General features: G+C 42.0%; 1 protein-coding gene, 1 long non-coding RNA gene and 1 pseudogene across 11 annotated transcripts; 2 read left to right on the top strand and 1 right to left on the bottom strand.

Annotated features, from left to right (window-relative positions):
- Positions 1 to 1,068: 1,068 nt before the first annotated feature.
- Positions 1,069 to 6,985, top strand: LOC123063480 (uncharacterized). 10 transcript variants are annotated; one of them, XR_006430354.1, is made up of 6 exons: positions 1,069 to 1,265; positions 1,393 to 2,439; positions 2,876 to 3,075; positions 4,838 to 6,344; positions 6,558 to 6,643; positions 6,740 to 6,985. It is a non-coding gene; the product is annotated as an uncharacterized lncRNA (long non-coding RNA). The 10 variants fall into 10 exon arrangements; XR_006430357.1 differs by lacking the exon at positions 6,740 to 6,985 and having other exon boundaries at positions 1,393 to 1,559; positions 1,961 to 2,054; positions 2,230 to 2,439; positions 4,838 to 6,627; XR_006430348.1 differs by having other exon boundaries at positions 4,838 to 6,643; positions 6,740 to 6,984.
- A 543-nt stretch (positions 6,986 to 7,528) lies between these two features.
- On the top strand, positions 7,529 to 9,587 carry LOC123057257 (MEIOTIC F-BOX protein MOF-like). The gene is made up of 5 exons (XM_044480328.1): positions 7,529 to 7,704; positions 7,759 to 8,491; positions 8,583 to 8,858; positions 8,959 to 9,108; positions 9,579 to 9,587. Exons 1-5 carry the CDS (start codon positions 7,529 to 7,531, stop codon positions 9,585 to 9,587), a joined length of 1,344 nt encoding a protein of 447 aa, XP_044336263.1.
- Positions 9,588 to 9,728: 141 nt separating this feature from the next.
- LOC123057256 (G-type lectin S-receptor-like serine/threonine-protein kinase SD1-1) lies at positions 9,729 to 11,008 on the bottom strand (annotated as a pseudogene).
- Positions 11,009 to 11,505: the final 497 nt, after the last annotated feature.

The raw sequence follows: 11,505 nt of genomic DNA, 5'->3' as shown, positions 1-11,505 counted from the left end.
CGAGCGCGCAACCCTAACCTCAATTAGGAGCCCGAGGGAGGGGGAGCGGGACTGGAGCTCGATTCAGCCGCCGTGCCTTGGATTCAGCCGCCATGCTATACCCGGGGGAGGGGGGAGCGGGACTGGAGCTTGATTTGGACAGGGGGCGGTTTGTGGCTCCCGTGCGCGTTGAAGATCCGGCGGCGGCCGCGTCCTGCATCAACGGCGCGACGAGGAATCATAGGACAGACGGGAGAGATGAGGTGATGGGAGGAGGAAGGAAGGAACGGGGAGGGACTCACCGACGCGGTGGCGCTCGCCGGAGGCTGGCTGGCGGCGGGGTCACACGAAAACGGCGGCACGCGTGTGGCACCCTCCCCGGCGGCGCGAGCAGGAAGGAGGAGGTGCACAGGAGGCGTAGGTGCTACGGTGAGATGGGCTTCAGATGTGCAGCCGGCCCTAGCGCTGCAACTTCTGCATCAGAGAAGGTTTGTGATGCAAATGCCTACTCCTTTACTCTTTTTTTATTAGTTTCAACTGATCGTATTGGTTGGATTAGCACATATTATCTGTGATTCCAATGCCTTCTCCTTTCCTCTGCTATAGAATTTCCTCTCTTGTCGATAAACTTTAGTTTCCAGTAAAAAACCCGTGCGTTTGCTTTTTTCCTGGGTGAAAGCACTGGAGGTTTTGTTCATGCATGAACCTTTATTTATTTTTCCTCTTATATTTTTTCTATCTTGGATGTCTCAAGTAAATACAATTTGAAGCTTCAGTGCATGATAGGAATGTAGTTATGATATACTCCCTCCAACCCAAAATAAGTTATTTTGGGACGGATGGAGTGTATCTTAACTGAATATTGTATCTCATCAACTGAAAAATGTAGCAATCAGTCACACATCGAATATTCAATTTACATCTTTCTGGTACAAAGACGTCAATTATCTTCTATTTGCATCCATGTGCGTAGACAGTCTCATGAAGATGGCCATGTTACTTTTAGGTGGAAGATAATCTGTTCAATCTTTTCAAAGGTACATTGGTGAAATGCAGCAACCAGATAAAAGAAATGCATTACTCCATCACCAGTTCACCAAACTGATGCTCCATCTCCCTCTGATGGCAAGTGCGACCCTGATGAAGCTGCTCCCCTACATCAAGGACTACCCCAACAGTGCGGCCTTGATGGCACAACTCCCATACACCAAGGACTAGCCCCATGGTGCGGCCACGACATCACTGCTCCCCTACACCGCCGACTACAACCTGAGATCTTAGAACAGGTGCAGAACTTACACAAATTCCATCTCCCTCATTTTTGATCAATTACATCTATATTCTTGCTTGCAAGGTCATGTGGATTGTTTTTATTATTATGGCCAGTCGTGAGATCGATTGTTTTGGATGCAGGTTTGCAGGTTCATTGGAACAAATGTTCAAAAGGAAGATGCACAGTAAGAATTACAGTAAGAAGTTCAACTACGAGCCCAGACATGAGGTATTTTAACCGCCAACAGAGGGTGTGTTGCGCTAAAAATTAGTAATCTTCGCTCCAAATTCTTAGGTCACTGGCCCAGGTTAGTGCCCATTGTCATTGTGCATCTCTGTTAACTATTTTAGAACTAGCACAAATCTGAGTAGGGCTGGAACAAAATGAACACCCAGGGTTCGAGTACCTCTACTATGATATAATTATCTTCCAAACAGGTGTCATTTCCTTATCAAGATGGTTCTCGTGATTTAGGAAAACTAACAACACCTCAATGGTCTTCGCACTAGATTAGCTGTAGGATCCATTTTCTGGAGCATTTTGATTTTGGTGGACTATTTAGATACTTCCATACATACACTTTACTGAAGGTTATTTTGACGGAACGTTAGCTTGGAAGCTTTTCCATACTTTTTGTAACTATCCTTCAGCAAAACTAGATGCAGTTTGTGTTGTGATGAAATTAAGATTGCTCACAATATTTTGCAGGATAAAATTAATTACAATGTAAGTTCTTTGGTGTGTGATCCATTACAATACAGGAAGTTTGTGGTTTATGCCATAAAATTTCAGTTAATATTTGGTACATGAAGTGATCTAAGTCTGCCACACTGTTTGCATTTGTAGCTTGCTTTGTTTAATAAATAGATTGATCTTATTTTCTATAAACTTTTTTATTTAACCTACTAACTTCAAATACATTATATTTGATCCTTCAAGGGGCAAAATAGTTCAGCTCTTTGTTTTACAAGTTTCAGGATTGAAGGGGGAGATGCTACAACAGTACAACTACAAGTTCCCTTGCTTCTTTGTAAGGGAACCAATCAACTAACTTAATGAGATTGATGCACGAGAGCTTCTAGATGTTCTTCTCGATCTTGAATATTCATTTTCTCCAACTATGCAAGATTTGCTTGTGTATAAGTTTGATAAGGCCAGGGGCAAGAACAAAGTGGTTGATTCATTGAGTAAGTTCATCCCTCAGTTAGTTTAACTTGGCTGCTTGTGTCCCATAAGGTTGTACAACCTTTTGCAGCATCTAATCTACTAACACATGGTTAGATTGAATTTGTGTAGTTTCTCATTGTATTCATGCTTTGTAGTCACCGTCTCAAATTTATTTAATTGCTTCAGTTAATTCCATTGGTTAATATGTACTCTTTACTTTATTTGGTTACAAATATAAACCTGCATTACTCATGCCCTTGATATATAATATCATTCGTTCAGGGTGGTTGAATCCACTATAGGGAGTTCTTTAAATTCGCATGTTGTGTTAGTGCATTGTAATTTGTTTGGTACATACGCTGCAATCAATTAGCAGCCACAAGCTTTCCTTTTTCTTTAGCACTATTTTTTCAACTGCAATTGATGCTTTCATTACAGTTAGTTTTATTTTTCCAGATGAAGTATGCGTTATGTACAGTCCTCCAGAATTCAGAAATTGATCTATAATTCTGTGAAGAGAAGGTTTTCAAACCCAAAGGAGCATTGGCAACCTTAGGGACTTGGGCGCCAACGTGTAGTCCCTGCAGAAGTTGCTCACCCGGAAGGTGGTCTTCTCCAAGGCCTCCCTAGCCTTTGAACAAGACCGCTCCATCAAGGTATCTACACACGTTTCCAATTACCAAACATATCTTTTCTCTTGGGCCACAGGACAATATCTTCGTCTTAATTATTTGAATCCATTATTAAATCTTATTCTTTGGTCGAGTTGAATCTATGAGTCTCCCATGGAGCAATGTCGTCTTTGTTAGGCTGCAATTATATGCCTGGGGGTGGTCAAACTGAAAAGTTCAGGGGAGATTCAGATTACATGTGGTAGTGCTGAACATTGTTGTGGCGTTCATCGAATGTGGTAGTGCGTATAAGGTTGTAGCCTCGGGTTAAACTAAAAATATATCTGCAATTTGCTTTTACAGTGTCTAAGAGTTAATGATGTCTAGAATTGCTGCAAATTAATTAATTATTATGGTACCATGTAGTGGTACACTGATTATCTGCCGTTAAGTAATTAATTGAACATTATTTTTGTGTTCATCGATTGTGGCAGTGCATAGGCTGTTATATCTTCAGTTTAAACGAAAAACCATCTAAAATTTGGATTTACATTGTCTAACTGTGAATGGTGGCTAGCTTCGGTTGAAGCTGAAATACCAAAGATCACACTAGAGTGAAAAAACACCCCCGCGTCGCCCTCCTCTGGCGACTCGAGGGGCGACTCCACCCGCGCGCCGCCGGGACTTCCCCTCTCCCCGCTCGTCTCGCGTCCCGGTGCTGCAGGATCGAGCTCGTCCCGCGCCCGACGCGGCTAGACGGAGCTCGTCTCGCGCACGGTGCAGCAGGAGTGACCTTTGGATCGAGCGGTTGCGGCGATCCGGTGTCGTTCCTTTGGGGTGCGACGTGTCTCGGGTGAGGTGGTGTCGAGGTCTTGGATGCTAGGGCGGCGGCCCTGGTGGTGGTAGCGCGGTGCTTGTGGGCAGAGCCCGTGCCTTGGTGCTGCCCGGTCACCATGGCCGTGTGGGCAGTGTGGTGTCCAGGGTGTGGCGTTCGGTGGCGATGAGTGTTGGCCGAGGTGAAAACCTGTTCTATCTTCGAACGGACCGGCGGCGGCGAAGATCGTTCCCTTCTTGAAGGCGTCGTCGCGGCTCTCATTGTCTGTCATGCGGTTCCGGGGGAAACTCTGATCTTTGGATCGGGCGGTGGCGGCGATCCGGTGTCGTTCCCTTCCTGAAGGCGCCGCCTTGGAGCACATGGTTCGTCATATGTAGCTTCATCTCTGTGTGGGTAGTGCTAGGGGTGGTGTTGCTGCGCTCAGCACCTATGTATCCTGCCCTGGGTGTGTGCGTGTGTTGCGGTGGCGGGCGTGTGTTTGTATTGGGTGCTTGTTGATTGATGCTTTATATATAAAGCGGGGCGAAAGCCTTTTTCGGTAAGATCACACTAAAATCCTTTTTTTTAAAGCTCTCATGGCTGAGTTGAATTTCTTCTTGGTCGGTTTAGTAGACGGAAAGTTAGCCTCGTCTCCAAATTCTGAAATACGGAGTATAATTTTTGTTTACTAAAAAGATTAATTGACTTTTAACAGCTGGGGTGATGTGATCTGTTTTTCAACCATGTTAATGTATACTTTTGGAATGGAAAATGAATCTATATCTATTTGTTTAAACAGAGAGAGGACCTGTTTTTCAACCGCATTAATGTATACTTTCGAAACAAAAATGACATTATATCTATTTTTAAGCTTTTCCAAAATTGGAAGCTGGAAGATGTATACTTTTGGCTGCACAGTGATTTTTTTCTGCCTATCCGTCCATTCTACTGAACCTGATCATCTCTGATTAGTGTTGTTCCTACTTCTTTCAGGGTAAACCATTGAGTGGCAATGATACATGTGTGTCCATACGACATAGTGATTAGCAGCATGAGGTGCTGAGCACATCGCGTGTGTGTCTGTATGTGTGCGCTGATATGTGGTTCATGAGGAACAAACTGATTAAGCATGCTCCAAAGCTACGAGTGACTGAACTAGGTATCTTTTCTATTTTCATGGTGAAGCCTGGTTTTAACTGCTAAAGAATAGCAGGAGATGGAATCATTGAAATATAATCAATTCTTAAGTAAATGAACTGAGACTTGATGGTTGTGTGTTATTGGTACAATATGTATTTTGGGCCTGAATTGTGAAGCAAATCGAGAATTCCTGGTTACTTATTATTAGTATAGTATACCTTTTTTGGGCCTGAATTCTGAACCTTGCTGATTTTTTTGGTAGTGTGTTATCAGTGTATATGCATTTTTGGCCTGAATCCTTAACCTTATCTAGGTATTGATTTTCTGCAATCAGTGAAGCACTCATGGTCATGCGTATTTGTTAGTCTACATTACTTATAGATTTAGTTGTTTTGATATGTATCCATTCGTCGGTTAGTTAACTGAAATTTGTTGGCAGTGGTTCTTTATGTTCTTTAACTGTTATACAGAAGCAGCGGACTGAAACATTTAAAAACAATCAGCTCTTTATGAATTAACTAAAGACTTGATGGTTGCGTTATTATTATAGTATATACATTTTTGGGCTTGAATTACAAATCTGATTCAAATATCCTTGTTTTGTGTTATTATGATGGTAATGTTATCGAGCTTTGTTAATGTTTTTTTCCTTTCCTTCCTGAACTTCTGATACTCTCTGCACTGATGAAATGTTTTTGCATGTCAGTTAAGTACCAGGGCAACCACAGATGATGTTCCTTCCTTTCATTGAGTTGCCTTACTGTTATGTCGTCCAACTTTTTGTTAATATACACACTCGACAACTTACTGTTATAACGTCCAACTTTTTGTTAATATACACACTTGATTCTGGAACCCATGAACTCTTTGTCTCTCCGAGGACATGTTTCACATCTACTCCTGTTTGTAAAAAAACATTATAGTCTATTATGTGTTATATAGTCAAAAAATACATAATTGGTTCTCTTCTATGTGCTTTCCTTAATGAATACACTTGGTTCACAAAAGCCTTAGCATAATTTGTTGAACAAGTTTTGCCTAATTTTATTTCTTGCATCTCCTGTGGTAAGTTTTATTTCTTGGTACTTGTAAAATTGTTCAGATTACTTAGCTTCGTTCAACTGCTGTGTTGACTAAATCTACTGTGCCTATAAACATACGTGCTTGCCCGTGACCATGTCGGCTATGTTGTTATTCTTTCTTGAATTGGTAGGTTGAAACCAAGAGGGCATTGTAAACTTTGATGACACTTTGTGGGAAACCAATTACTTCATGGCCAGAGGTGATTTTGGAATGGAGATTTCAGTTGAGAAGATATCCCTTGCACAGAAAATGATGATCTACAAGTGCAACCTTGCTGGTGAGCCTGTTGTCACAGCGATTGTAGGCAACATCCATTCCAATTGTCCATTGGTTTAACTGCAGTTTTTTATGTACAATTTATAGGCCGGACTGATTTTTTTACTTGCCCTGATGAAGCTGTAGACTATACACATAAGTTGCTGATTTTGCATGCTATACTTGTGTAAATGTTGTTCCACCTTCCCACTTTGTAATTTCATGGCCATTTCAGATGATCTAGACATTTAATGTATGGAATTTACATTGGCACTAAATAAGGAATATTGAAAGATAGTATGCCACAATATCTGTTATGAGGTAAAAAATAATAATTTTCTCACTTTAATATTTTAGTCATGACTTGTATTTTTATTTACTAACCTCTCTTCATAATTTTTTTTGAATTATATTTAGCTTTTCAGAAAGTTGTAAAGAATAGTTCTATTTTTTGTGGGTAGTCAATCAAATTATGGTTCTTGGTTGAAGCCCTCTTGATGACCACATGGAGAGATTAAGAACATCAGCAACATCTTGCGGTGTTCCTCCTCATCGTTGTTGTCACCACCGAATAATGACGACCAGCTCATTAGACCGCTACTAGAGCATTGGAGCCTTCTTGAGAAGGCAACACACCTGAGATCGGGAGAGAGTGCGCGAGAGAGAGGGGGAGAGAGCGAGGGAGCAAGGGAAGGGGGAATTGGGAGAGAGATCTTGCACACATTGGTAGGAAAAACATGTTATAAAATATAAATGAGATTTGATGGTAAGTCATCATTGTGTTTGTTCCCTATCTGTTAGATACCATAACCTTAATGTCGGATGTGTTGTAGAATTATTTTTTTGATAAATATATTTTAAACCGTTGATATTTTTGTATGATTGTAAATTTGTCCATCCACGTATCACCTCAAGGAACATTTTTAGTTGATGGATGGAAGAAAGAAAAAAAAAGAAGTCGCCAATGCAGCCCGTTGCAACGCACGGGCGTTCTACTAGTTTTTTGTAACGGAGCTCTTCATGCGAGAGCTGTAAACGGCCCACTTTGATGATCTGTTCGGGTCCACGGACCTACATGTGTCGGGTCCACGGACCGACGGAAATTATTAGGGTCCGGGAGAATCAGATCTAAACAAATTTCGGCGTCAAGAAAGCGGACGGGCCCTGCAACGTGAGATCAGATCGGATTCCCCAGCATCTGCTTCCATGGCCAAGCGAAAGCGTTCCGACGATGTGGACCGGCTGAGCGAGCTGCCGGAGTGCCTCCTCCAGGACATCATGTCGCGCCTGAAGGCCCGCCAGCTCGTGCAGACCTGCGCGCTGTCGTCGACATGGCGCCGCCTCTGGCTCACCGCGCCGTGCCTCGACATCGACGCAGGGGAGTGGGCATCCGTGGCTCACCGTTAGCACAATGTGAGCTTCAAACCCCGGTTCAGCGAGGACGACGATGAGGAGGAGGATGAGGAGCTCGACAAATTTGACGATTTCGTCGACAGTCTCTTGCTCCGTCGCGGCGCGTGTGCCTCGCCGCTGGGCACCCTGCGGTTGAGCTTGCCCTCTTCCTGGCCCATATGGATGCGCCTCCTCCACGACCGTTCCTACTGCAGGTCGCACACCAGGTGGATTCGACGTGGCCTCCGGTGCTCCCCGGCGACCCTCGACGTCTCCGGCATCAAGCTGCCTCCTCTGGCGTCTGGTCCTGGCACCCACCGCCTCAACAAGCTGCGCCTCCATAACGTATGTCTCCACAAGGATTTTGAGAAGCACCTCAGCGCCGGGCTCCCCGTCCTACAAGACCTCGAGATCAGAGGCACGGAGATGTCCAAAATCTCAAGAATCGCGTCCGAGACGCTCAAGAACCTCATTGTTGATAACTCGCCCACACCCAATGAAGGAACAAGGTTACACTTCCTCGTCGACGCCCCTCGTCTCGCCTCACTACACCTCGTCGTTCAGTTTCGCCGCCTTGGCGTTTTCGCTGTCACCGTGTGTGAGGCGGCTTCTCCTGTCGAAGCATCCATCCACTTCCTGGACAAGCCTAAAGTTCGGCAGGTACATGGAAGTTGCTACTATCATCAAGATGACAAAGATTTGCTAATAGCTTTATGCAAACTTCTCCGATCTCTATCCAACGTCAGTCACTTGGAGCTGTCAGGCTTTGGAGATATGGTGCGCACTAAGTTTCAATTAGCGAACACACATTTATTCTCTCAATTAGATTATAAATTAACCATCTTCTTGTCACTTACAATATATATAGGCAGTAGCAGAGCAACATATTCCAGATCTTCCATCACCGGGTACTCGATTTCCAGCGGGGTTTTATCGAACTACGGTGCGGACAAGTGATGATGATTTGCTCCCCCGTCCTATGTTGCAGGCAATACTTGATGAGAAGCAAAACAAATTACCACAACTCGCCAACCTAAAAACCTTGGTCCTTGACAAGTGTGAGATAGGTGACAACATTCAGACGTTGTGGTCCTTCTTGCATAATACGCCTACCCTTGGGAAGCTTACTCTCAACAATTGTGGGGTACATACTTTTAATTTCAGTTAGTAAATTTTTCTACCTCAATATATATTGTACTCCTATGTCTTAGGTCTTAAATTATTTGCTTTGCTCATTTGTGCAGTGCCAAGAGTTTCAATATGGTGCTGCTGCTTCGAACATTTTTAAGATGGGTTGCACAATCTCCAGCCTTAAGTTGGTAGAAATCAAGCACAACGCAAGAGATGACCATGAAGTCCAATATACTGCACAAATGGAGAAGATCCTGTCCATGGTACAAAGGGACTTACCGGTGGCTACGAAGATCCATGTTACCAAGGTCAAAAATTAATATAACCCCCTTCAGTTGCTTTTGACTTTAGTTTGTTATAAGTCTATTCCCTTTCTGTATATTATTTTACATGATGACCTTTCCATGCAACAATGGACTGCTGAGTTCTATGCAGATGTTTAATAAAGGACAAGCATTGCATGGACTGCTGAGTTATATGCAGATGTTTCCTATATGGGTTTGTGTTGGGTGGTCTCTTTTTTCATAAGCATGTGGTTGGACAGGCTGATTACTAGCTATATGATACTTTTCTTGGTTTGCTATTATTCAAATGATGTGGAACAGTTTCATAATACTGTCCTTGTTTCTTTGTTCCTCGTTTTTTTTCTTTCGCATGCAACAATGGAATATATAAATGTTTTTTGTGTAAGCTATCACTACCTGTACTCTAAGATATGTTCAAAATATATTAGGAAAATTAATTGATAAAAGGACATATGTCTTTGTGTTTGTTCCCTTGGAGTTTTCTTGTGTGATCCACTGGTTCCTACGAACACATGATCACTAATCTTTTCTTGGTGAGAAATCGCTTACAGCCACAAAAATGGAAACAAAGTGACCAATTATCTTCCATCTGGCTGCTCAGTAATGGTTACATCATTATTACTACATGGCACAACAGCAGTGGCCGATTCATGTATATTAGGTACTCTTAGACTGAAGTATGCTGGATGATTAGGATCTGGAAGAGTAACATTCTCGTTGTTTAACATTGCAACGACATTTGACGTGGTTAGTCGATCATCTGCATTCTCTTGTACGCACATCAGTACAATGTGAATGAACCTTCTCGCCTCTGCTGGATGAATTTCCATTACAATTGATGCTTCTAGAAGCTCAAGATATCTTCCACATTCCCAGAGCTGCCACGACTGCAGAATTATTTTTCATCACATGCATGCCAAATTAAGTCTCCAAAATTATATAAGTTTTGTCCGAGAGTTCAGAAGCGCTCACATATCCAAGGAGGTTGATAAAATCTTCAGACTTGTGGAAACCAGAATTCCTTTTTCCACTAAGGATCTCGAGAAGTAACACACCAAAGCTGAACACGTCTGATTTGATTGAGTAAATCTCTTTATAGGCATACTCAGGAGACATATAACCTCTGATAGAGATATAGAAGCACAAGGAAAATATTATATCAAAACACACAATCATGATGTAGGAACTAACTATGTTTTAATTATGACATATATGCTTACTATGTTCCCACCACCCTATTTGTGTTTCCTTGAGTATCATTGGAGCTGAAATTTTTTGCTAGTCCAAAATCAAAGATTTTAGGATTCATATCCTGGTCCAAGAGAATGTTGCTTGCCTTAATAAGGTCTCTATGTCTGATGCGTAGCCGAGAGTGCTTGTGGAGATACAAAAGACCTTGGGCTATGCCTTTCACGTCGTTTATTCCAATCAACCAAAGTTGTTCTATTCTGATCTGCACATTAGAGAACATGGTTTGAAGTATCGACGAGCAACAATCTAAAATATGGTTTAACTTTTCTGCATACCAAAGATAAAAAAGTCCAAACTCTTATTTGGCAAATATTCATACACCAAAAGTCTTTTCTCTCCCTGAATGCAGCATCCCAAGAGCTTGACCAGATTATTGTGTTGTAATTTCGCAATAAGTTCGACTTCATTTTTGAATTCTGTGAAACCCTGTCCTGAATATCTGGCTAGTCTTTTAGCTGCAATTTCCTCTCCATCTTGTAACTGCCCCTGGAAGTATGGAAACAAAATTAGTGACACTATCTTTTTTTAGTGATATTATAGAACAAGGATTACATGTCATCCATGGGAAAGGGACTTTTGGGACCTTCATATTACATTTCACTTCCATACTTCTATTCCTTACAACTTTTAGTCCGTTGTCGAATAGGTAAAAATAAATAAGTTTCAGATGATTTTCTTAAATTTGTACTTATAGTTTAAGGCTACATATGTGGTTAGTATGCTAACACATTTGGTTGAGGTACATTTATAAATATTGGGTTTAGGCTACACATATATTTATCAAGCAACCATATGCATTTTTTCAATTTGGAGCACCAATAATACAATAGAAGCATGCAACTTTTCCCTTTCTCCCTAGATTGCTAGCACAAGAGGAAATGATGAATGATGTGATATCTGCCATTGTAGTGTACTGGAACTTACATAAATTATTTTCCAAGGTAACTTAAGAACAAACTGTAGGATATCCTCCTTCAATGGGATGTGAGGAGGTAACACTTGGTACCCTTTATTGTTGGGCAAACATGTGTAAGAGCTCACCACCCATTACGATTATGACATATGAGTGTTTTTGACTACACATGAGGTGAGGGGGGTGTTTTA

The sequence above is a fragment of the Triticum aestivum genome, chromosome 3A (assembly GCF_018294505.1).
Source record: "Triticum aestivum cultivar Chinese Spring chromosome 3A, IWGSC CS RefSeq v2.1, whole genome shotgun sequence".
NCBI lineage: Eukaryota > Viridiplantae > Streptophyta > Magnoliopsida > Poales > Poaceae > Triticum > Triticum aestivum.
The sequence above is the reverse complement of the archived record's forward strand: the minus strand, read 5'-3'. Positions and strand labels throughout refer to the sequence as shown.